Source organism: Microtus pennsylvanicus, chromosome 2 (assembly GCF_037038515.1).
Source record: "Microtus pennsylvanicus isolate mMicPen1 chromosome 2, mMicPen1.hap1, whole genome shotgun sequence".
NCBI classification, from domain to species: domain Eukaryota; kingdom Metazoa; phylum Chordata; class Mammalia; order Rodentia; family Cricetidae; genus Microtus; species Microtus pennsylvanicus.
In genome coordinates, this window is record NC_134580.1 from 100,386,687 (window position 1) to 100,412,771 (window position 26,085).

The 26,085-nt window shown below is 40.3% G+C and overlaps 2 protein-coding genes across 2 annotated transcripts in view; one reads left to right on the forward strand and one right to left on the reverse strand.

The window, feature by feature from the left end:
* The first annotated feature begins 1,881 nt into the window (after positions 1–1,881).
* On the forward strand, positions 1,882–25,438 carry Eif3j (eukaryotic translation initiation factor 3 subunit J). The gene is made up of 8 exons (XM_075961974.1): positions 1,882–2,045; positions 2,129–2,232; positions 14,012–14,066; positions 14,436–14,527; positions 19,148–19,262; positions 21,868–22,029; positions 23,202–23,275; positions 23,727–25,438. The coding sequence occupies exons 1-8, from the start codon at positions 2,003–2,005 to the stop codon at positions 23,856–23,858; spliced, it is 777 nt and encodes a 258-aa protein (XP_075818089.1). The 5' UTR covers positions 1,882–2,002; the 3' UTR covers positions 23,859–25,438.
* The window catches only part of Spg11 (SPG11 vesicle trafficking associated, spatacsin), a 66,712-nt gene continuing 65,958 nt past the window's right edge, over positions 25,332–26,085 (reverse strand). Inside the window, exon 40 of the mRNA XM_075961973.1 lies at positions 25,332–25,838. Within this exon, the coding sequence (XP_075818088.1) occupies positions 25,658–25,838 (181 nt within the window). The 3' untranslated portion in view covers positions 25,332–25,657. The remainder of the gene's footprint in view (positions 25,839–26,085) is intronic.

Consider the following 26,085-nt stretch of genomic DNA (forward strand, 5'->3'; position numbering starts at 1 on the left):
GGCTGTGTGAAAACTCCAGAGCTAGGCCAGGTATACCCCAGCAGGGTTTCATGGCTAGTAGAGGTTGCTTGCTATCCCTCTGGTGCCAGGTCAGTGGGACATTATACCACAACCTGGCATAAATCACTTTTTTAAGCAAGCGAACTGTTGTGTGTGGGATGGACTGGGTAGAAAGAGATGAAGAGGGAACATCAGTTTGAAGTTACAAAACTCTCTGATTCAGGTAGTGGTAATTTTTCAATTTCAGTAATGAAAGCAGAGCTACAAAAGTGGGTAGCAAATGGAGTCCCGGGGGGACAGAGAGAGCAAGAAGTCAAGGTTAGCTCTCAGGTTTTGATATGCACCATCACTCAGTCTCCTAAAGCATAACCTTTCTTACTCGGAGCTTCAATAAATTCAGTCACCATATTAGAGCTCTCTGAAGACACAGATCAATGGGATGCATGTATAAAAGGAGAATTTAAGAAATTTAGATCACACAACTTCAAAATCTTCAGGGCAGGCAAGTAGGATTAAGACCCAAGGGAGATCTGGAGGCACAAGTCTTCCTTCTTGAGGGTCTTACTTTAACTAAATTACGGCTTGAATTCTTCTCACTGAACTAATTCACTGAGGTTAGGGGTTGCATAGCTCCGTGGTAGTGCAAGGCTTGCAGAGGCTCTTGGTTTTATCCTTAGCACAGCAATTAATTATACTTATGTATTAGGGACTTTGCCAAGTGTTGAAGATAAAATTTGTGAATGATTGTGTCCTCTTCTTTGTTGCCGTCTCTCTTGCTTAACTTTTAATCCACCTTTACAAATAGATGCGGTGTTTATAGACTGTCGCCTCACGATTTAATAATGCTGTACAACACTTCTTGAAAGTCCACCTTATGAAATGTTTATTTTTAGACCAAAAATACGCAAGAAATGGAAATTAATGAGAATGGCTGGTTACTGTATATTTTTTAAAGATTTTTAAAACTATGAATATAGCCAGACAGTGGTGGCGCACGCCTTTATCCCAGCCCTTGGGAGGCAGGGGCAGGCGGATGTCTGTGAGTTCCCGGACAGGCTCCAAAAGCTACAGAGAAACCCTGTCTCGAAAAACAAAACAAAAAACAAAATAAAAAAACCCTAAATATATCGGAAAATAAACAACAAAATACCTAAACTAGCTCGTCCCTTAATGTCCTTACAACGGAAGTCCAGTGCCAAATGGGGGGAAAAAATGCTCCTTTTTAGGTTCTTTATCATCAATTTACCTATTCGATTGCACTCTTTCAGGTGAGAGCCACAAGCCTTTTAAATGCACCGGAGGAGTCACGTGGTTTCTTAAATACCAACTTCACCAGCGCCTACCGCAGGCAGCCTACCGCAGACAGGAAACTGCATCCTCCGCCGTCGTTAATGCTACCTTTTTACATCTAACCTCATAATGCTTCTTTTTGTTGCAGCCAGAGCTCTATGTCGAAATGTGTTTACATAACTATTTTGCTACTGGGTTGAGAACAAACTAGAGCATATGCCTGGCACACACCACGGAATTCCGAAATGTTTTCGTTAGAGAATCACCGTGCTGGCCTCCGGAGGCTCACGGAAAGGGGAAACCCCGAGAGATTGGGGTCAACTTCGATCTCCCGACCCGCACGCTGGAATACTGCAGGAGGACGCCCCGTCTGCTGCCTCCACCCGACGCTCCACGCCGCTCCCAGTCCTTTCGCAGCGGGCGATCGACAGCCGACGGACCGCCCGACCCACGCGTGCGCACTTGCTTTCCTTCCAGGGGCCCCCGGCTGGGGCTGGCGTCTCCCAGCCAAGCGTCGCCCCGCCCCGCCCCGCCCTGCCCCGCCCCGCCCGCCGCGCGCGTCGCCCGAAGGGGCGGGGCCTCGGCCGGGCGCCCAGTCAGCCACGGTCCCAGCCTGCCCCGCGCGGGCCAACGAGAACCAGCCGGGTGACTCACCTCTGCCGCGCTAACTCTTCGCAGCTCTTCCCTTCACGCACGCTCATCCCGACTCGAGATGGCGGCGGCGACGGCGGCGGCCGGCGACTCAGACTCTTGGGGTGAGCAGAAGTTCCGGCCCGAGTGCGGGCCGTGACGGCCTCGCTCCCACGCGTGGACTAACGCGACTCCCTCTCTTCCGTAGACGCTGACACGTTCTCTATGGAGGACCCGATGCGGAAGGTCGCGGGCGGCGGCACGGCCGGCGGGGACCGCTGGGAGGGCGAGGACGAGGACGAGGACGTGAAGGTAGGTGCGGGCCGGGGCGCCAGGCCGCTCGGCAGGCGCCGGCTGCGGGCCGGCGGGCAGATCGGGGGGCCCCGGGGCGCCGCCCGGGCCTGCGGGCCGTGGGTCCCGCGTGAGCGTCGGCCCAGCCGTGCCCTGGTTCCCTCGGCCGGCCGGCCATGTGGGCAGCGGGCGGCGGCGTGTCCGGCCGGACTCTGCCGAGGGTGGCGGCAGCCCGAGTCCCAGCCCATCACCGGGGGTCCGCTCCCCGGCCTGGAACCTAACTGGCGACGAGAAGTGACAGCAGCAGTCGGGTCGGCCCACGTGCAAGCTTCGCAGTCCAGAACCTCTCACCGGAACGAGCCGAGCAGATTGGAAACTCGGTTGCAGTGTTTGTCCCATATGGAAAGTAGGGAGAGCCGCCTGCCTTGCCCGGTTCGCGGCTCCCAGGTGTCAGTAACTTAGATCGGCTCCTTAGTTAGGGTCGGCGGCTCGTTACAGCGGTTGGATGCAAAAAAGAGCTTGGTTTTTCCTAAACTAGAATTGGAACAGTAAAACAACTTTTAGCTCTCCCTTCCCCCACCCTGAGGTAAGAAGGATGACCCCAGTGCCGAGTTAACCAGCAGGCTAGTGGACAGAAACCTAGGCGCTGAAAACTGGGCGCTGTGGAAAAGGGAAAGGTAACAGTAATTCATCTGCACAGGGATAGGCCTTGAAAAACACTCAAGATTTGGTGGTTGAAGTAGACCAGGGGCCAGTGGTTTTGTTTTTCTTTGTCTTGTAAGTTCGAATCCTGTTAACCTTCATTGTTTTTGAAAACTCCCACAGCTCATCCTACAGCTTTAGATGTCATTATATTCTGTGTTCATTAAAAAAAAAAAAAGTTAGAAAGTCTCAGCTCCATAACTGTATACTAGTGAAGTTTTCTTTTTCTTTCTTTCTTTCTTTTTTTTTTTCTTCCCAAGACAGAGTTTCTCTTTGTAGCCCTGGCTGTCCTGGAACTATCTCTTGTAGACCAGGCTGGCCTCGAACTCACAGATCCGCCTGCCTCTGCCTTCCGAGTGCTGGGATTAAAGGTGTATGCCAGTACTGTCCTGCCACTATTGAAGTTTTCAAAGTCTTCCGATATTTGTGCAGATAAAAAGTTTTGTATGGACTGGAAAATGCTTTTTCGTCCTTTGATTAATCTAGTACTTTGTAAATCCTGCTGGTGTTCAGAATTTTGAGCTTGGTAGTCATTGTGAATTTAATAGTAGTGTTTGGATTTTTATGTCTTGTCTCTGACTTTTGTCGAGTGTGTGTCCACTTTACCAGACAGCCTGAGTTTGAGGAAGAGGTGAGGTCTGCGTACATTGACGTTAATAATGACTAATAGTTTTATTGAGTAGCCGCTTGCATTTGTGTTTACCTGTTGTGTATATTGCACTTGGGGATAATTTGTTACCAACCTTCTCTTAACACACAACAGCAGATTTTCAGTTTTGATTTTTCACTTTTCCTAGGAAGTGGAAGTTAAGACGTAAATAAAGAAAGAAGTTAGAACAAGGAATGGGAGTAAGTTCAAAACAAAACAGGAGGGCTGGGGAAATGAGAGGAATTGGAAATAAGTTCCAGAAAGTTGTTTAAGTTTGTCTGTTATGATGCCATGTAGTATCTATCTGGGATTATGGCATCTAGATGGTGTTGAGCCTGATGTTGATAATTCTTATCACTCACATTGTTTCTTAACCTTCCTAATGTTGTGACCCTTTAACATGTCCTCATGTGTGGTGACCCCCAATCATAACATTATTTTTGTTGCTATTTCATAACTGCAATTTTGCTACTGTTATGAGTTATAATGTAAATATTTGATATGCAACCCCTGTAAAAGGGTAATGCGACCCCCAAAGAGACCTATAAGTTGAGAGCTGTTATAAGTCTAAGTCTTAGAGCTAAATTTTAGAGACTTAAAGTAAGGTGTTGAAATGTTTATTTCCATTCTCATGGTACATTATAAGAATAGTTTGACTCCTGGCTTTTAGAATTATACTGATTATAATGTTACCTTGGCATTTTCTAGATTTGTGGCCATAAGCAAGTTATACTTTCTCAATATGTAAATAGTCATAATGAGACCCGCATTACATAGTTGCTTTGTTATTTTTGCTTGTTTTGTTTTGAGATAGGGTCTCACTGGGTAGCCCTGTATGTCCTAGAACTTACTGTGTAGACCAGGTGGTGTTCAACCTCATAGAAATCTGCCTAGCTCTGCTTCGTAAGTGCTGGGATCAAAGGAGTGCAACACCATGAGAATATGTATTTTAAATGAGCCTTAAGCAGGGTCACCTAACACCTGATAGGTATTCAATAAATATTAGTTTTCAGTGATCTTTACTTTTTTTTTAATCCTATGAACATATTTAGGCTGCTAAATGAGATTTATTTTGTGCCACATTTTATTATTTCCTGAGGCCAGAAAGATAAGTATTTTCTATAGTATTTATTTACTATGAATTTTGTGGGTTTTTTTTTTAAGATCCTGTTTTTTGTTTTTGTTTTTGGAGCCTGTCCTGGCACTCTGTAGACCAGGCTGGCCTCAAACTCACTGAGATCCACCTGTCTCTGCCTCCCGAGTACTGGGATTAAAGGCATGCACAACCACTGTCTGCTTTCAGCATTTAATCTTTTTGTGAGGGTATGCAAACAAGGTTTAATTTTCATGAAACCAAGTAATTGTAGTCCTTAAACAATTCAATGTGTGAATTTTTAAAAAAATATCCGAGTTTTAAAAAGATGCCCAGATGACCAGTGCCTATAGTTTCAGTACTTTGGGGAAGTTGTGGGAGAATCTCTTGATTCCAGGAGTTTAGGACCAACTTTGGCAGTTGAGTGAGAGTTCTATCACAAAACTTTAGAAAGCATTATTCATTTTATGTCAGGATAAAGTGACCTTTATAAATTGCCAGTTTAATGTTGTTTATTTAGTTACTCGCTCTGATTGACTGTCCTTTTCAGAAGCTATTTTGCGGTGGCAAAAATGGACTTAAGTTGCAGACCTCTTAAAGGATAGAGTTTTTCCCAGTAAAAAGGTGAGAAGTGACTAGAAATGGTACAGAGGTTAAGAACAGCAGCCTCTTCCTGAGGACCAGAGTTAAGATTCCTAGAGCTCCTGTCACAATCCCTGTGGCTTTGCATCTGGAGTCTGTTCTTGTAGACACATACATACACACTCAGACAGGCAGGCAGATACACATCTATGTATGTATATAAATAAGTGGAGCATACATTTCTGGTTTTATTTACTTGAACCTTTCTTACTATCCTGATACACAGAGGTCTGGAGAGAATGTTTTACTTTGTGTATGACTGGAATGACAAGAATGTTTTACTTTGTGTATATGACTGGAATGATGTGCAGGATGTAGACACAGGATTGAGCACTTAATGGAAGCAAGGACAACGCAGCTTTAAAACCATTTTACTGGATTGCCTACATTCCCATTGAACAAGTTACAAATTAGGTTTATTCAAAAGGTATACAGATTTTTAGAGGAAGCTTCTGACTGTGTTCAACTCTCTCAAGCATTTGTTTTGTTTTTATCTGTGTATGTTTAGTTTTTTTTTAGTCAGGATCTCATGTGGCCCCATTTTGCATAAATAGGTATCTTTTTGTTTTCTTTAAATTGGTGTCTCCTAAAGTCGAGGATTGTGTCAGATTCACTGTGTACCTGAGGATAGCCTTGGACTCTGATCTCTTGGCTTGGGCTTCCCAAGTGCTGGGATTACAAGTGTGTGCTATCAGGCCTGACTTATGCAGTTCCAGTGATCAAACTCAGGATGTCCTGACTCTACCAATTGGACTATCTCCCCAACCCTGTTTTATTTGGGAAGTGGGAGAGGCAGTCGAGTTATGTAGACGAGACTGGACTTGAATTCTCCAGGTTCTCCAGCCTTAGCCTTCTGAGTGCTGGAATTACAAGTGGTTGCCACCATGCTTTTCTGAAAATTTGTATATTGGAGAGATTATTTTTCTAAATTTTACAGAAAATTACAAATATGCAGGAATAGTTTAATAAGTTCTTCACTGTTTCTTGATCCTCAACTGAATGAAGAGAGTGACCATCATTTTTTTCCCCAGCAGCCTGCCTTTTATGGCCAAGGCTGTCCTTACAACCCCTGTCAGTTCTCCTGCTTTAGCCTCCCAAGTGCTGAGATTATAGCGTGAAGGAGCCACCATGTCTAACAGATTACTGTTAAGAAAATTCCAATCATTTCAGTATTGTAATACTTTTTGTAAAATAGCAGGTTTTTACTTAGCTTTTTATAACTATTGTTGTTGTTATTTTGCAGTTACTGGAGTATAAACCCAAGTGTTTACACTTAATATGCTATCATTGGACTTCATTTTCAATCCTAAAACATACTTTAAATTTTTTTTCCTTTTTTGTGTGGGTGCATGTGCCACATTGTATGCCTGGCAATCAGAAGATAACTTCAGAGTCAGTTATCTCAACAAGAATTTTTTGTTCTTGTTTTGTTTTGTTTTTGAGACAGGGTTTCTGTACGTAACAGCTCTGGCTGTCTTGGAAACTCACTTTGTAGACTAGGCTGGCCTCAACTCACAGAGATCTATCTGTCTCTGCCTTCCAAGTTCTGGGATTAAGGACGTGTGCTACCACTGTCCGACTCAGAGTTTAGTTTTTTGATTGTGATACTGCTCAGCCAAGAATGTAGAGTTTGTTAATAATCACTCTGAATGTAAGACAGGTAGGCATTGAGCTAGAACACAACTAAGTGCTGAACCAAACTTAATGAATTGGATTGCATGGAGTAGAATTTACTGAAACAATTACATTGACTTAAGAAAGATGATAGAACATTTATTTAACTTTCTTTCATAAACTGAATTTTTATGAGAAGTCTAGCCCTGTCGGTGCTGAGGCTGTTTAGAGCAGAAACCAACACATAATTTACAGAATACTAAGAAGTTGTTTTTCCAGTAAGATTATGATGTATTTTGTGGGCTGGAGATATAGCTCAGGTGATAGAGTGCTTGCCTAGGATACATGAAACTCTGGATTCCATTTCCAGCATTACAAAAACATGATTGTGGTGCCTTCCTATAATCTCAGCGAGGGTAAGAAGTTCAAAGTCATCTACTCATAGGAAGAGTGGGCTACTCTACCTTTAAAAGAAATGTGAGGGCTGGAGAGATGGCTCAGTGGTTAAGAGCATTGCCTGCTCTTCCAAAGGTCCTGAGTTCAATTCCCGGCAACCACATGGTGGCTCACAACCACCTGTAATGAGGTCTGGTGCCCTCTTCTGGCTTGCAGACATACACACAGACAGAATATTGTATACATAATAAATAAATAAGTATTTAAAAAAAAAAGAAATGTGAATCAGAAAGTTTTGCTGTGTCTTAACTAAATTATTTAAGGAGAAAAGGAGAGAAGTATATGTTAGCTCCTGGGATATTGCTATGAGGCAAAAGCCGTTTAACCGCTCTTTTGAAGCTATTCCTGTTTGACAATCTATAAATATGTCTTCCTTCAGCTGGAAATCATTTTCAGACTTGAATATATTCTCTCATTGCATATGACACTCAACATTTCGGTATTGTAAAAATGGCAGAACCAGCCAACTGCTAAGTACTTTATTATAAATTTACACATATATAATATGTGTACGTATATACACACATACATACAAAACAAAATAAAGTATTTGTTTTCATTTTAATACTTGGTTGTGTTTGGTTAGAAAAAAAGATATTGAGGGGCAGCCGTATGCCTTTAATCTAGCACTTGGGAGGCAGGCAGATCTCTGTAAATCCAAGGCCAGCCTGGTCTACAGAGTTCCAGGACAGTCAGGGCTGTTACACAGAGAAACCCTGTCTTTTTTTTGTTTTGTTTTTGTTTTTTGAGACAGGGTTTCTCTGTAGCTTTGGAGCCTGTCCTGGAACTAGCTCTTGTAGACCAGGCTGGCCTCGAACTCACAGAGAGTGCTGGGATTAAAGGCGTACCATTTGAGAAACTGTGTCTTTAAAAAAAAAAAAGATTTTTGAACTTGAAAAACAGCCATCTCTTTCAGACAAATGATTCAATTAGAATGATATTAGGCATAAGGAAATTATAAACAGTCTCTCTTCTAAAGAAGCTGGCCATTACAGGAAGGCAATCAATGTTTTTGTTATAGTCTCATGGTCCCAGCTGGCCTAGAACTCCACGTGTAACAGAGGATGGCCATGAACTCCTTATCCTCCTGTCTCCAGTCTCCAGCTGCCGAAATTACAGGCATGAGCCACCAGGATACCTGGATCAGATTTCTGGAGTGTCTGTTGTTTGTTTCAGTAATGGAGATTGAATCCAGGACCTCATTGCGAGTTGTGCGAATGCTGTCTCAATTGAGATATATTCCCAGTTTCTGGGAAAGGTATTTTTAATAGGATATTAATAGATTGTATCTTGAACCAAATAACACTTAGGTCTTTTTTATTTTGAAGTGATAGATAAGCTTGCTGTCTATTTTAAGTGTCTTGCAACACTTTTGTCATTTTATCTGAAAACTTGCCAGTGTTTACAGAGTTCTTGTGTTTACAGGATAGTCTGCACAGTTGTTTTTTTTTAAATAGCAATTGTGGTAGGTATTCTATGCCCTACATTAAATTTTTAGGACTTGCTAATTTCGTAGCTAAAGAGCTAAAATTTTAAAAATTCCTGTGGAAAGCTACTAAGCCTTCTTTGATAGTTCTGTGTACTCTTAAGAAAATTAATATGGTAATTTAGTAGTAACTTCAGGGCAGGTTTGTTGCATGTATTTGAAGGTAATGATGATAGACAGTGACTTGCCTTTCATGGTCCTTTGTGCATTGGGGCAGGGTCACGACTCTGCCTAGAATTTGTTTACAGGAACTGCCTCTTTGGCTATTAAAACCCTTTCTGGCCTGGCTTAGTGACATTGCCACAAATCCCAGCATTCTGGAGGTAGAAGTCAGAGGATTATGAGTTCAAGGCCAGCCTGAGCTACACAGCAAGACCCCACCACAATACCCTACACCCCCACTGGAAAAAAAAGGGATTCTGATAAAATGGGGAATTTCTAGGGAGCCTCCTGTTTGCATGGATGGGAGCTGGGTTATCTTTTATAGGAAACCATTTCATAATAGGGACAGGGTATATAGAGTTGATATGGATGAGCTACTAAGGGTGCTTCTCTGTGTTGAAGGTATCACCAGGGTACTGTTTATTTTCAGTGATAGTTCTCTCTTGGCTTTGTGGTACCAGACAGACTTCAAGATTTTTAAATTTTTAAACAAAATAATAGGCACCCTGAGTTTTGAAGGTGTGTAATTAATCTGGGCACATTTTACATATTAGCATGTACCTAACTCTGCTTTTTTTTTTTTTGAGATTCCCTATGATCTAGGGGAGTTCATTCTAGAACTAATTGAAAGGACAAATATTAATAGGAGAAAGTCAGTTTGCAGTTACTTTATATTCTGAGTCTCAGGAAGTTCTTTTGTCACTTTGAGCCACTCAGTGCAAGTCCCTATATTATTTCTTACTAAGATCATTTGTTGGCTATATCCGGATCACAGTTTTTTCTGTAAAAAGGGATGCTGCTGCTGTATATTGAGAAGAGTTACGAGAATTAGCCTTAATGTTACAACAAGAAAAAGCTCCTAACATTATTTTGGGTGTAAAGCAAATGTTCATCAATATGTTCTGTTACTATTATTATCTCGATTTTAAATCTGCACTTAATTGAAATACAGTACCCTCCTATCTGAAGCACTGTCTAAGCAGCATATTATAGACCCTGAAATACTTGATAGTTAACTTCTATTGGTAGCCCTTTGGTTCCCTTTGTACTACAGTTTTCATGTGAAAACTAAGGCATAGTAGTAAGGTAATAATACAAACTTTTTTTATTTTTAATTTTTTGTTTGTTTGCTTTTTGAGATAGGGTTTCTCTGTGAAAAGTCCTAGCTGACCTGGAACTTGCTTTGTAGAGCAGGTTGGCCTTGAACTCAGAGATCCACTTGCTTCTGCCTCCTCAGTACTGGGATTAAAGGTGTGTGCCACCACTGCCTGGCTCTGATTTTTTATTTCCAACTCTAATATCTTAGTTACTTAAATAATGAATAATTAATTTGTTTTCAGTCTGATAAAACTCGAAACCATGAGTTAAATTGACAAGTGATTGTAAAAATATATTTTTTACTGGTGAGTTAGCTCATTGGGTAAGAGCACTGGCTGCTCTTCCAGAGAACCCAGGTTAGATTTCCCAGCACTCACATGGTAGCTTACAACTGTAACTCCAGTTCCAAGACATCTGAATCCTCTCTGGACTCCCTGGTCATACAAGTGGTACATAGGCATACTTGAAGGCTGAACATCCAAACGCAGAAAATAGAATGTTTTAGAAACTTATACATACACATACTTACTTGCATATGAAATTATTCCAATAGATTTTTAATTTCTTTGCTGGATGTACAAACTTGTTTTTATTTAGGTTTAGTGTGTGTGTGTGTGTGTGTGTGTGTGTGTGTGTGTGTATCTGCATTGATTTAGACCTGTGGTCTGTAATGCTATAAAACTAGACGCTTGTGTTTGTGTCATAGCTGTGGTATTAGCTGTTGCCTCTTGTAATGGCATTAGGGCTTCCTGCTTTGCATCTTCCCTCTGATGGCTCATCTTTAAATGACATGTCATACTGTGCTGGTGGTTGCTGAGACTGTGTTCTACCTATAGATTAAAGTACAATTTAAATTGAGGGCTGTCTCTATCCCTGCTAAACTGGAATCTTGTAAATTCTACAGTGTCTTCAGAAAATTGTTTGACATTAGGTTTATATGTAACTCAGTATAGAGTTAGGCATAGAAAAACAGATTATAGGTCTACCTCAGAGTGCCTTGCCTGGCTTAAGGAGGCAGAGCCATAAAGGGATGAATAGTTCTTCACTTGTCTCTAATACTGTGCCTAAAAATACTGTGTAATTTGATTCATTGACTGTGATTGTGTTGTAAGCAATACCGCTGGAAACAACCCATTGATTAGAGAGCAGCATCTGGTGAACGAAACAACTGAAAAGCAGTGGGCGGTACACACACATAGGTAATCTCAGAATGTAGTAAGGGGAGGCAAGAGGATCAGTTCAAGGCCATTTTGGGCTATATAGGTAGACTTTGTCAAATTAAAAATAAGACAGCAGCTTACTTAAGGCTTATAAATTTGAGCTTGGTTATCTTGTATTTTTAATTGGTAAGCTTTTTATGGCATTAGATAAGTGGATATAAAGGCTTATGGAAAAACAAATATAACAGTAAAAACATTAAAAATCTTAATGGGGGCTGGCTCACAACCATCTGTAATGAGATCTGGTGCCCTCTTCTGGCCTTCAGATATACATGCAGGCAGAACACTGTATATATAATGAATATATAATGAATAAAAAAATCCTAAAATGGGGAATGACATTAAACACACATTATTTTATGTATGCAGACATTAAACATACCATAAAGCTTCTGTGATGAAAGTAGTGTGGTAGTAAATGGGTGTTAGTTCCACTTTAACCTCTGCACTCAGGAGATACAACAGGGTCACTGCAAGCTTTAGTCTGTATGACAAGGTCTGTGGTTTTTACTATAGATAGATCAGGGGTCTAAATAAAAAACAATGAAACAATATACATTCTAGAAGAAAACATGGTGAATTCTTTGTGAGATTTTTTTGACTTAATGCAAATCTAATGCAAATATAGAGGTAGCAAAAGCCAGTGACTCATAGATTTTGCTGTATTTGGAGGACAGTTTCATTAAGAGAGGAACAGAAAAGGGTGCCTATTGTCTCTGTTCTGTTCACTAGTGTACTGGAGATTAGCAAGTACAATTAGAGGAATTAATTCATCAGGCTGGTGTGGAGGGCCTTCTTCATGCCTTCAATCTCACCACTTGGAGGCAGAGGTGGGGAGATCGCTGAGTTGGAGGCCTGCATGGAATATATAGTGAAACCCTGTCTCAAAAGTCAAGAAGTAGTGCGCCCTTTCTGTTGTTTTTAGGTGATGTGTACTGGTTGTATAGTATATCCCTTATCCAGAACACTTGGGGCAGAAATACTTCTATTTGGGGATTTTTTTTTTTTGCTTCAGATTTTGAGGTGTATATATGTATATATATGTAATGGTATGGGACCCAAGTAAACATGAAATTCTTTTGTTTTAAATATACCTTATACCCATAACTGGAAGGTAATTTTATACACTATTTTAAGCATTCTGTTTGACAAAAGATCTATCTATCTGGGTCAGATGTGGAATTTTCTGTTGTTATTTTTATTTTTTGGTAGTACTGGGGAGTTAACCTAGGGGTCTTGTGCATGCCAAACAAGCAATTTATTATATAATTTCCCTACTTGCTCTCTCTCTCTCTCTCTCTCTCTCTCTCTCTCTCTCTCTCTCTCTCTTCTTAATTTGAAACAGGATTACTCACTTCGTAGAGGCAGGCCTTAAACTTTGATTTACCTTTCAAGTAGCTGGAATTATATTTAGGCTTGTGGTACTAGGTCCATTTGTTGTAAGTATGGAATATTTTTCTTTCCTTCTTCGAGACAGCCCTAGCTGTTCTGGAACTCACTCTGTAGGCTGGCCTCAACTCACTGAGATCCGCCTGCCTCTATCTTCCAAATGCTGGGATTAAAGGCATGCAGCGCCCCCACCCCCACCCCAAGTATGGAATATTCTTGTGCCAACATGTTGATGATACTCGAATGTTTTGAATTCTGAAACATTGCAAATTTTTTTTTTTTTTTGGATTTTTGAGACAGGGTTTCTCCGTAGCTTTTTGGTTCCTGTCCTGGAACTAGCTCTTGTAGACCAGGCTGGCCTTGAACTCACAGAGATCCGCCTGCCTCTGCCTCCCGATTGCAAATTTTTTAATTAGGGAATTATAAGTAAGGAATTGATAATAAATCTTAAGTGGTAAAATTGCTGTTCAAAGGCTGGGTGTGGTAACCTGTACTCCAACCACTTGGGAAGTGGAGGCAGAAAGACCAGGAAGGAGTTCAAGGCCAGGCTAGGCTATACTGGACTCTGTCCTTCACTAATGTTCAAAGCCCAGTAACCTTTGCTACATACAAATAACTAATTATAGGGCATGATGGGAGCAAGGGAAACTTAACTTACAAAAGCAACAGAATTTACAGGAATTTACAGAATACTAGGAACAGACCCAAAGAAAAACATGTAACACTTATTATACTCCTGAGATACGGAATTAGACTTGAAAAAATGGAAAGATAACCATTGGCTAAGGGCCTTACTGTTACAAAGGCTATAATACCAAAATTACCAACAAACTTGTTTGTGCAGAGTTAACCATAGAGATTCCCGCCCCCCACCCTCCCACCCCCAGACATGGTTTTTCTGTAGCTTTTGGACCCCATCCTGGAACTAGCTTGTAGACCAGGCTGGCCTCCAACTCAAAGAGATCTGCTTGCCTCTGCCTTCCGAGTGCTGGGATTAAAGGCATGCGCCACCACCACCCGGCAAACGTAGAAATCTTGTGGGAAAGAAAATGTGTAAGAATTACTAACAGAGGGGCTGGAGAGATGATGGCTCAGTGATTAAGAGCATTGCCTGCTCTTCCAAAGGTTCTGAGTTCAATTCCCAGCAACCACATGGTGGCTCACAACCATCTATAATGAGGTCTAGTGCCCTCTTCTGGCCTGCAGACATAACACAGACAGAATATTGTATACATAACAAATAAACAAATATAAAAAAAAGAATTACTAATGGAGGTTCTTGTCTTCAGGATAACTGGGATGATGATGATGACGAAAATAAAGAGGAAGCAGAAGTAAAACCAGGTGAGCCACTGATGCTGCTTCGTTGTTTTAAACCAAATCTCTCTGTATATTTTCTTTTTCTTGTACTTTTGTACAACAGTCAGATTAAGTACCTACGGGTTTTCTGTTTGATTGCTGGGTCATCTAGGTAGGAGAAAAGAGTAGAGGAAATGGTGTTGTTTGAATAATCTTATTTGTCTATTTGGATCTTTGGGGATAAGATTTGAAAGGAAAAGGAAGAGTACTGGAACTTTTATCATTTCCAGAATATCACCATAAGACTCTGAAAGCTAGGGAGGTTTTGTCTCTTCAGGTGTTCAAGTATCATATCTGCCTAAGCTACAAACTAGAAAGTATTCAATATAATTGTAAATAAAATATTTCTTTCAGAAGTAAAAATTTCAGAAAAGAAAAAAATAGCAGAAAAGATAAAAGAGAAAGAACGGCAGCAGAAGAAAAGGCAAGAAGAAATTAGAAAGAGGGTAAGTTCTGTCAGTTTCCGTATAATGCATACAGAATTCATAATGTGTCAGTTGTGGTACAGCGTCTTAACTGGCTGCAAATATTACCTCACAACCTGAAGGGCTCTGTAAAGACAAAGTGGATATACCATAAGATAGGTGCATCCCAGAGCAAAGGGATTTTTGGTGCAAAAATCCAACCCAGAAGTCTTACATCTGAAAATATTTTCAGTTTCATCAGAACAGTTAGATTGTGCAGTGACCACACTTAATGTTTTTGCTAGCACCTGCAGTTTTGCTTTTTTTTTTCTTTCAGTGCTGGGATTGAATTCAGGGCCTCATGCATGTAAGTGATCCCTCTGCCCCTGAGCTGTATGCCCAGCCCACCCGCAGCTATTTCTAGTCGCAGTCATACACAGAGAATACACTGAGCAAACCTTTGTCATGTCCTAAACTGGTTTTATTCTCGATTATTTGTAGCAGGATCCAGAAGTATTGTTGTATTTATTAATTTTCTTTTTAATAGGAAACATTTCATAATTCAAACTATAAAACACTTGTAATTCCTTATTCTGTCTTTCCCACTATCCCTCATGTAAACACTTGTTCCTTATCTTTCCATCACACCTTTATATTTCTGTGTGTATTATCTCCAGCTCTCTTTGAGACAGACTGACCTTGAGCTTGATTTTCTCCTGCCTCCACTTCCCAAGTACTGAGATTATAGATATGCACCGCTAACTGGCTGTCCTTTCTTCTGTAGTTTCCACTTCATTTTTATTTACTTTACTGTAGAAATCTTCCCATACATAACATGGAAATACCTCTAATGCTTCACTTTTTGTTGTTTTGTTCTGTTTTTTTTTTTTTTTTGAGACAGGGTTTCTCTGTGTAGCCTTTGCTGTCCTGGAACTCACTTTGTAGACCAGGCTGGCCTTAAACTCAGAGATCTGTTTGCATGCCTCTGCTTCCTGAGTGGAATTAAAGGCTGCACCACCACCCCTTTGACTTCTTTACTTTTTGTTAAAAAAAGATCTTCAAATATGAAAGTAGGAAAATAATCAGGCATAGTGGTGTATTCCTGAAATCCCAGTACTCTGGAAGTGTGAATTACATTACTGTAAGTTCAAGACTAGCCTGAGTTGTATTGTAAGGCCCAGTCCCATAAAGCCAAATGTTGGTGATATCCATACCTATAATCCTGGCATGTAGGAGGCAGAAAGAGGAGGATTGCTAAAAATTGTATGCTAGCCTGGTCTATATAGCAAGTTCTAGGTCATCCAGGGCTACGTAGTGTGAGACTGTCTCAAAAACAACAAATATCACCTAATATTGTTAATGTGTCCCCAGATTTGTTTCAGCTATTTTTGTTTTGCTTAATATAACTAATATACATTTTACCTTTAAACCTCTGAAAGGGGGATTTTTTTCATATCAGGTTGTATTTATGCAATATACCTGATATTTTAGAAAACTATATTTTTAGCTGTGTCTGTATAGCTTGTTTTTACCAGAAAGAGATGTAGCATGGGATCTGCATCTGTGAGATGCAGCTCATTGATGGAGTGCTTGCTTGTGTGAAAGGTGCTATGGTCAGTCTGCTTTATGTGGGGGAGACAGTGTCTCTGTGTAACTCTGTCTCTCCTGGGATTCACTCTGTAGACCAGGCTGGCCTCAAATTCAGATCCACTTGCCTCTGCCTCCAAGTGCTGGTATTAAAGGTGTGTGCCACCATGTCTGACTCTGCCAAAAAAATAATTCTTTGTTTTCATATAAACTTGTTAATAAGGTTTTTGTAACTTGTGTTTTACTCAAGCATAGTAGTTTATTGTTTGAGACTTTTATACTTGTATATAATGTGTTTAGTTGAAACCCCTAGTTCCTCCTGTCTTCCCCATTACTCTCCTTCCCAACTTCATATGCTGTTTTTAAAAACTAAAGAGTCTACTTGGTGCTGGCAGTGTGTAGATGGGTACAGGACCATCTACAAAACCCTGTGTTCAATCCTTCGCACTTCATAAAACAGTGTGGCCCTACATGCCTATAACCCCATTGCTTGGGAGATGGAAGCAGGAGGATAAGAAGTTTGAGTAATCCTAAGTTAGGTAGTGAGCTTGAGACCAGCTCGGGGGCAGGGGGTAGGGGAGGCTGTCCTTGTGCTTGTTCACACCACCACCACCATCATGTATGGTACACACATATGAATGAAAAAACATTGAAGTTTCAAGCAGGTTGTGGTTCTGCATGCCTATAATCCCACTGAGAGAGTTACAGGTTTGAGGATAGAATAGCCTGGGACAGAAGAGATCATGTCTCAATAAAGAAGCAAACATTTGTAAGAGCTGTGCACGGTGGCGTATACCTGTACTCTCATCCCTCCTTACTGTATGAGACTATCTCAAAAGAATTTAGAAATCAAAAAACAAAACAACCAAAAACAAAACTATAACGTGTTAAAGAATAAAATTTAAAGCTCTGAAGTGGAGTTTAGGGTTTGTTTTGTTTTCCGAGACAGGGTTTCTCTGCGTAACAGCCCTGTCTGTCCTAGAACTCTGTAGACCAGGCTGGCCTAGTCTACAGATTAAAGACATGCACCACCACCACCTGGCCAGGTTTTCAGGCTTTCATATTAGTCTCCAACTTGAGGAGACCTTGACTTGAGTGTTAGTTTGTCTTAAGCCTGACATTGAGATATTTTCAGTTTTGATCTTTGTCTAGGTCTAAAGACACTTGGAAATATTCCATTTTTCTTTTTTTTAACCTCTTTACATTTCCACTCCATGAACAAGGAAATGTGTTTTCAGGGGCTGGAGAGATGGCTCAGTGGTTAAGAGCATTGCCTGCTCTTCCAAAGGTCCTGAGTTCAATTCCCGGCAACCACATGGTGGCTCACAACCATCTGGAATGAGGTCTAGTGCCCTCTTCTGGCCTTCAGACATACACACAGACAGAATATTGTATGAATAATGAATAAATAAATATAAAAAAAAGAAAAAGAAAAAAAGAAATGTGTTTTCAACATGAAAATTTGCATAGGTGGGAACATGCAGGTGCTTGTATTATTCCCCAATAACTGTTATCTGTAGAAAAGACACCAGCTACTATCTACCCTTTCAGAGGGTTGGGGGGATAAGTGAGAGCTTTACATTACTGAGGTGTCATGTTGGTTTACATTTAGATTACATGTTAGATTACATTTGTAACTCTAAAATAAAATAAAACTTTTTCTAATGGTTTGAAAACATCTTTAATGTTTATGTTGCCAGATGAACAGTGTGTTAAACATTCTGTAGTTAATGTCACTAGATTTACTTGCAATTATAAATAGTATTCCAGTGGATATCTTTGGGTTCAGCTCAGGTTTCTCCACCTCCTCCCATCCCATTTTATTTATTTATTTTTTTAATATTTATTTATTTAGTGTACAGTATATCCCTTCAGGCCAGAAGAGGGCACCCGACCTCATTATAGATGGTTGTGAGCCACCATGTGGTTGCTGGGAATTGAACTCAGGACCTTTGGAATAGCAGACAATGCTCTTAACCCCTGAGCCATCTCTCCAGCCCCTCCCATCCCATTTTATGTATATTGGTGTTTAGCTTGCATGCTTGCCTGTCTATCTACCACTTCAGTGCCTGATGCCCTTGGAGGCCAAAAGAGCACATTGGATTCTCTCGAATTGGAGTTGTAGGTGGTTGTGAACCCCCGTGTGGGTGCTGGGAAGAACACTTGGTCTTCTAGAAGAACAGCCAGTGGTAATCTTTGCCACTGAGCCATCTCAGTGCCTCCTCTCTTTAAAAAAAAAGGTTTATTGTTTTTGAGTGTCTTGTGTGTATGTATATTTGTACTGTGCTCATGTGGTACCTGTGTATCTCCTGGAACTAGATTTTTAAGTTACCATGGGGGTGCTGGGATTTGAACCCCTGTTCTATGGAAGAGCAGCTAGTGCTCTTAACCACTGAGCCATCTCTCCAGCCCCCTGCCCCCATCTCAGGTTTCTTAATACAAATGTTTATTATAGAATTGATGAAAGCGGGGGCTGGAGAGATGGCTCAGTGGTTAAGAGCACTGGACATTCTTCCAGAGGACCTGGGTTCAATTCCCAGCACCCACATGGCAGCTCACAACTATCTGTAACTCCAGTTTCAGGGGATCTTATGTGATACCTTCGCACCAATGCACATAAAATAAAGTTAAATAAATTATTTAAAAAAAAAAAGAATTGATGAAAGCATGTAGAAATATTTTAAGATGCCCGATAGAGGTCTCCATATTCTAGAAAGGTTGCTCAATGTCTGTTGTGGCATCCTGTGAAGAGTGCCGTTTCATCTTACCTATAATTTCATCCACTCATTTTTGACAAGTGGACTGGGTTCAAATATTACTCCTATTATTGTGTGTAAGTTGTTTTACCTCTCCGTGTCTCCATGCTTTATTTAATTATCTATATAATTGAGATATGAATATCCTTTAAAGTGTTTAGAAGAGTGCCAAAATACAGTAATCATTTGTATGATTACAAGTATGTGCTTGCTTCTTTGTGTAAGTGCTGATGACTGACATAAAATCCATACAATATAAAAATATACTCTGTCTGCTATAAGCTTGTCTTTTACAAGTGAAACTTGTGTTTCATTTTAGTTAGAAGAGTCTGAAGAACCTAAAGTGCTAACACCTGAAGAGCAATTAGCAGATAAACTTCGGCTAAAGAAGCTACAGGAAGAGTCAGACCTTGAATTAGCAAAAGAAACTTTTGGTAAGATGGTGGGTGCAGTGTTGAACTACTCCAGGTGAAAAATTCTGCCAGTCTTACTACCTTATCTGTGAGAGATCAAAAACTATGTTTTTAAAGGACGCACACATTCTAATTGAGATTAGAACACTGTTTTAAGCTGTTGTTTATATATTTAAGATTACTTGACAAAGTATAGACATGTTTTCAAATTTTTTAAGTAATATTTTATAGTATCATATATATAAAACATCATTTGTAACACATGCCCATATTCCTAACACTTGGAAAGCTGAGACAGGAGAGTCAGAAGTGGTGGTTAACTAGGGCTATATAGCAAGAAGGCCTCCCAACGCCCTCCAAAAGATGCCAGCAGACCAGTAAAGTGTACTGTTGCCTAAATTTATGAACTGGATAGATTCTGCTGTCTATGGCTTTGAAATTGAAATACCCAACTGTCTTTGGTGATATCCTATTGCTGTAAGTCCAGATAGGACTTGGACAGAGCAGGTTGGTCCATGTAGAATATTCAGTTTTGGCTTTGCCTTGTGTTCAGGGTTGTTTCTATTTTTTTGGCCTTCATAATACCTTACCTTTCAGGGCCATCATTTATCTTACAGCTTATATAGTCCATCATCAGGGAAGTCAGGCAGGGCAGGAACTGAAGCAAAAGTCATGGAGGATTGCTGCTTACTAGTTTGTCCCGTAGGGCTTGTTCAGTCTGCTTACTTACAATTCCCAAGACCACCTGCCCAGGGGTGGCATTGCCCACAGTGAGCTGGGCTGTCCCACATAAATCAAAAATCAAGAAAATGTACTGCAGGCCAATCTGGTGGGGGCATTTTCTCAGTTGAGGTTCCCGCTTCTCAGAGGACTCTAGTTTGTCATGTTGCCATAGAACTAGCCAGCATACCTAAGGAAGAGTTCAAAGAAATAGAGAAATACAGACTACTTCATTTGTCAAGTTTGTCCTTACCTGGTGTGAAAAAATTCACCAACCCCTTCTCTAGAACAAAGAGGCTTGCTTGTTCCCCTTTAGGAAAGTGTGTTCATACCCTCAATGGGTTTCTAGCAGTGTTGGCTGTAACTGTGGGTGTTCCTCTCTTCAGGACAGCCCATGTGTGTATGCTCAGTGCAGAAAATCTCATGGGGGTACCAGTTGCAAATTAAGAAAATGAGCTAACAGTCACTATTTGGTTAATAGGAATTGAATTTGTGGTTTTGCTAGATCATTATTTGACATTGAAAAAGATATGTTAAGAAGCATACATACTTTTAACCTAGAATTTTAGAATTTAGATTATTTTTCTCTCAGGTTTTAATACATGGTTACTTCTGTTTAATTTTTGGAGTTAGCTAATTATTTTTATCATATCCGTCTCCTTATCCTTTCCCATCTTTGTAAAAAGTTTTGTTTTTACATTTATTGGGTTTCTGTACCCAAGGATGCTTGTGGAAGCCAGAGGACAGCTTGTGGAGTTGCTGCCATGGGGGTTCAAGGGATTGATTGAATGTAGGTGGTCACGCTTGGTGGCCCCCCATCCCTTTTGTCTTTCTTGGACAGATCTTTTGAGAGCATCCTTCTTTGAACAGCTAGTAAATTCTGTGGATTCCTTTTCTAGTTACAGCTTTTGTTTTTGAGACAGGGTCTTTGTAGCTCTGACTGGTGTAGAACTTACTATATAGACCAGGTTGGCATGGAACTCAGAGAAATTTGCCTCTGCTTCCTGAATGCTGGGATTAAAGGTCTTTCTAATACTTCAGTTGGAACAGGAATCAAACCCCAAAACAAATCCATGACACACACAGAATTCAAGATTTTTAGTTTTTAGTGCAGGGGATTGAACTCAGGGCTTCATATAAGTTAGGCAAACACTATGTGAGTAAGCTACATTCTCAGCCCCTATTTAGTAATTTACTGGTTTGTGGTTTTTTTTTTTTTCAGACAGGTTCTTGCCAGGCTGGCCTTGAATTCTTCATCCTCCCAAATGCTGGGATTATAAATGTTTGTAACTACTCAACTTCATATGTTTTTTTTTTATTGGTAGTAGTTGACAGTATTGTAAGCAGACAGTGATGGGGTTTGTTATTAAATATGATTGTTGCCTAAAATAAAAATGGAAGAAAATGCTAAATTGGAGGTCAGTAAAATTCAAGATAAAATAAAATTTTTTTAATATTTGAATTTCAGAAGCACCCTTCTGAATTCTGTCCAGGAACTCCCACTGGCCCAGGTTAAAAAGTTCAGTAGTTTAAAAAGCTTCCTAGGGGTGGAGTGGTGGCTCAGTGGCTAATAAGCCTGATAACCTGAGTTTGATTCCCCAGAACCCTCATTGGTGAAAGGAGTGAAAGTTATCCTCTGATTTCACATGCAGATGGTGGCACATGTTTTTGTAAAGTTCTGCTTTAGAGTAAAACTGATTGTTTAGATAACAGCTTGGTTTATGAACTTTAAAGTTTTTGTTACGGGGAGGAACATGTGGAGATCAGAAGACAGTTTTGTGTCCTCAGTTCTTTCTCCCCATCTTTACATGGGAAGCTCTTACCCTGTGAGCCATTTCTCTAGTCCCCATTGATGAACTTAAAAATGTTTGTATCTTCCTAATGCTTCAGGTCTTCTCTCCCGCAGGTGTTAATAATACAGGTTATGGAATAGATGCTATGAACCCATCTTCAAGAGATGATTTCACAGAGTTTGGAAAGTTACTAAAAGATAAAATTACACAATATGAAAAATCACTATATTATGCCAGTTTTTTGGAAGCCTTAGTTCGAGATGTCTGTATTTCATGTAAGTGATGCTGATTTCTAGCCCCTTTTGTTAAGATTATATTGTAAACATCATACTTGGGAAATTTTTTTTTTAAATAAGCTTTAATGCTATATAATGTAGACTTTTGGGATTTCCTTTTTAGCAACTATTTTTGGAATGTTATCCAATTTGAGTATTTGGGGGTGGGACAGGCTGCTTTCATTGTTGTGTAGGAGCTTCTCAAAAGAGATAGCTGATTTATGCCTAGCAAAGCAGGTCACATTGTCTCCTAAAGGACTACAAAGTATCTTTAGAGGGAATGGACTAGGGGCTCTTTGGGACTGTTGATTTTACAAGTAGGGTTTGAGATGCTATCCAAATTGCCCAACAGAACTGGTGCCTTTAATGTTGGGACACCATACCAAGAATGTCTGAGGGTGGTGAGGGGCTTGGAACTGGTTGCAGAGTGTCAAAAGGCTCTTGAATTAGGAGTCGTAGTTTGAGGAATGGTCAGGAAGCAGGGGTCAATGTAGGTAATGATTACGCACAGATGGGTTTTCATTTTACACATATGTACTGTTTTTCCTGTTTCTTTTGTGGGGGGCTTTCTAACCAAACCCTAACATTTTCTGTATCTAAGAACTGATCTACTACTGTTTGTCCACTACTAAAAGGTGTTGTTCCTGGGCTAGAAAACATAGCGGGGGGCAGAGGCCTATCATTTGTGTGTTTAGTTATCATTTCATATTCTATGTCGCTGCTACTCAGTGATTGTAGAGGCTGTGGTTAGTCTCCCCTCTGTTTAGACTGAGGGAAGACAGTAAGAAGCCATGCAAACACTAAGGAGTTTACAAACATTGTTCTTTTGTTTTCCAAGACAGGGTTTCACTGTGTTTTGCTGTCCTGGCTATACTGGGTCTCACTCTGTAGACCAGGCTGGCCTGGAACTCAGATCCACCTGCCTCTGCCTCCCCAGTGCTGGATTTAATGTGTGCATCTGGCTAATTAGAGTTCTTATACTCATTGGGTTGACCATTGTACTTTAGTGTGCTATAGACTGAACAGTTACTTACCTGTTTATTTATGAAGGAGAAATTCATAGTTGTTTTAATAAAGGTACCTAGGTTACAAATGTAGGATATCTATTTTGATTTTATTTTTTAAAATGCTTAAAAATTGAAGTTTAGTATTATGTCTCTCTTTTTTTAAAGTGGAAATTGATGACTTGAAAAAGATTACCAATTCATTGACTGTGCTTTGCAGTGAAAAACAGAAGCAAGAAAAGGTAAGAGCAAGCTGTACAGAGAAATGCTTTATGTTAGGGTGGGGCTGTGGGCAGAGTTCCCTCAACACAGTAAAGAGCCTGTTGAAATTTTAAGTTAGAACAGAACAGCAGTGTGGTGTCTGTTGTCTCCATTCATAGACATACTTGCTTTCTTTTCTGAGACAATAAAACTTGCTGTAGCCTAGCTGAGCGGTGGTGGCGCACACCTTTAATCCCAGCACTCAGGAAGCAGAGGCAGGCGGATCTCTGTGTTTGAGGCTAACCTGGTCTACAGAGCAAGTTCCAGGACAGACTCCAAAGCTACAGAGAAACTCTGTCTCGAAAAACCACCACCAACAACAACCCCCCCCCCCCCAAATGCTGTAGCTTTAACATCTCAAGGGTTTGCTGTGACAGGTGAAATATTCATAGCATACAGGTTCGTGAATTTTAACTCTTCCTTCATTTTTAGCAAAACAAAGCCAAAAAGAAGAAGAAAGGTGTGGTTCCTGGAGGGGGATTAAAGGCCACTATGAAAGATGACCTGGCAGACTATGGTGGATATGATGGAGGATATGTACAAGACTACGAAGACTTCATGTGACATTCTATCTTCTCCTGGTGTCTTCTTTCTGTTGCCCACAATCCCTTCAACATGTAGCACAACTTCCTTTCCTTTCAGTTCTGCCAAATGCTACAATCAGAAGTGCAGTATCTTTCGTGCTGGTTATTTAACCCCTTGACACTCAGGTGCTAATGAGCAAATGAGGGAACTTGGATCTTGTTGCCAAGGGGTTAAAATTGGGAACTTCAGTTGCTACTAAATCATAGTTTAAAAACAAAACAAACCTAATAATGTTGTCATTGTTGCTATCTGACTCCATAGCAGCAGTCACTAAATTGGAAACAAAGGTCGCAACATGACAAAAAATTGTGTAGTATTTACCAGCACCATTCAGTAATACAGCCTTAACCATACCTCCTTGAACTACTTCATAACTTGTCAAGAAGAGCAGTTTGCAGCAAGCAAGGGCATGTGGGATGCACCTAATATTAAAATTGCTTTGTCTAAAATTTGAGCTTGAGGATATTAAAAAGATGTTGTGAAGAAGACTGCTTATCTCAGAGTGAAGATACTGTGGCTGAAAAATACTAGTTTGATACTTAAGATTTTAATGACCAAAACCCTTCAACTTTGAAGCTGAAGAAGGTAAACCTCTCCATTGTCACAGTGCCAGTGGTGGACGCTCCAGTGCATTGACTGTCTAGTTATTTATCGGCCTATTTCTACTGATGGAGGACTTCAGATGGGGGAGGGAACTGTTTCTATTTGCCTGATTCAAGTGTCTGAGAAACAAATCTTGTTCTTCTAGGCTGCAACAGAAAAACTTAACAGGGTTTTGGCATTTCCTTTTCTTTATAAAACATACTCAGCAAACTGCACCAGTTAACTACAGTTTGGTAAATTGTTATGTTAACAATTATGACATCTGCAATGTTTTATAAAGCAACTAATTTAATAAAATCACTATTGTGAGGACTTAAATTTTGTGTTACCTCCCAAGAGATAGTTGAGTACAGGATGCAGCTCTTGGGTAGAGTCTCTTTGTACTCACCAAGGCTTAATCAGTGCCTGATGTAGTTACAGTTTTGAAGCAGGAATGTTTGGGGTCTTTAGTAGAGCAACAGATATCGCTTTCCTCTTTATTTGGGAAATTATTTTGTTTAGATGCTAGAGGCTCAATTAAGTACCTTAGGACTATTTATTTGGAGTATTGGCGCCTACTACTTATGTTATTGCTGTAAGCATAAGTTGGGTGATCATTTAAGTCATTTAACCAAATTTGTGGGTTTTTTTTTTTTGTTCCTCATAATTGTCACTAGGTCAAAAATGTTTTTAAATTCTCTTCCATAGGCAATAGGAACCTCAAAGCTCTGTAGACCACTAAGTGGAAAGCAGGACCATCTAAATGACTTGAATTGATGAAAGGCCGTGACTACACAGCAATAATTACAATAAATACTGTTGAAGGCAGACAAGGGCTAAGATCTCCTTAGCAGTAATAATGACAGACACTGAATTTAAACCTATTTTATTATAAAAAAGATCAGTTTCTAACTCATGAAAATGTATTACCTGTTCCTTAACTGTGTAAATAAGATTAAATTGCTTTGAAACTGGAACTTGCAGGCACAGGTACTCTTTAATCATGACTGTTCTCCTAATGTGGAAGCCATTCTAACAAGTCTTTGACCTTATACCAGTTTTCCCTTCATTCCTTGTAGTCATGATTGGTGTGATACGGTGTGTTTCTGGGCTTCTCACCTCAAGCGGGGAGAAAGATCTTCAAATACTTTATTGCCATATAGGTACAAAAAGCAATAAGGCATCTTTCAGATCTTCTAAGCTGCGAGCATATCTTTAAGACAGCATCCTGTTTGAGGGTCCTTCAGAAGCACATTTACAATTTCAAAAAATTTGTGTTCATATGCCAACTTGTAATGCAGGTAGATGTCTTCACAATATGAGAGTAACTTCTTCAGGTTTTCTGTGACCCTGTCGGTAGGCTGGTGTTGTTTATATCTACACAAAAATATGTAAAGTACAGGTTAAATACTGTAACAACAACGGGGGTGGGATCAGCTCTGCCACCATACAGGAGTGTTGTAGCTTAGGAAATTATTGAACTAGTATTAGATTTAGTATTAGATTAGTTAATTAAGAGCAATTACGTTGCTGGGCATTGGTGGCTCACACCTTTAATCTGGGAAGCAGAGGCAGGTGGATCTATGAGTTTGAAGCCAGCCTGGTCTGTAGAGTGAGTTCCAGG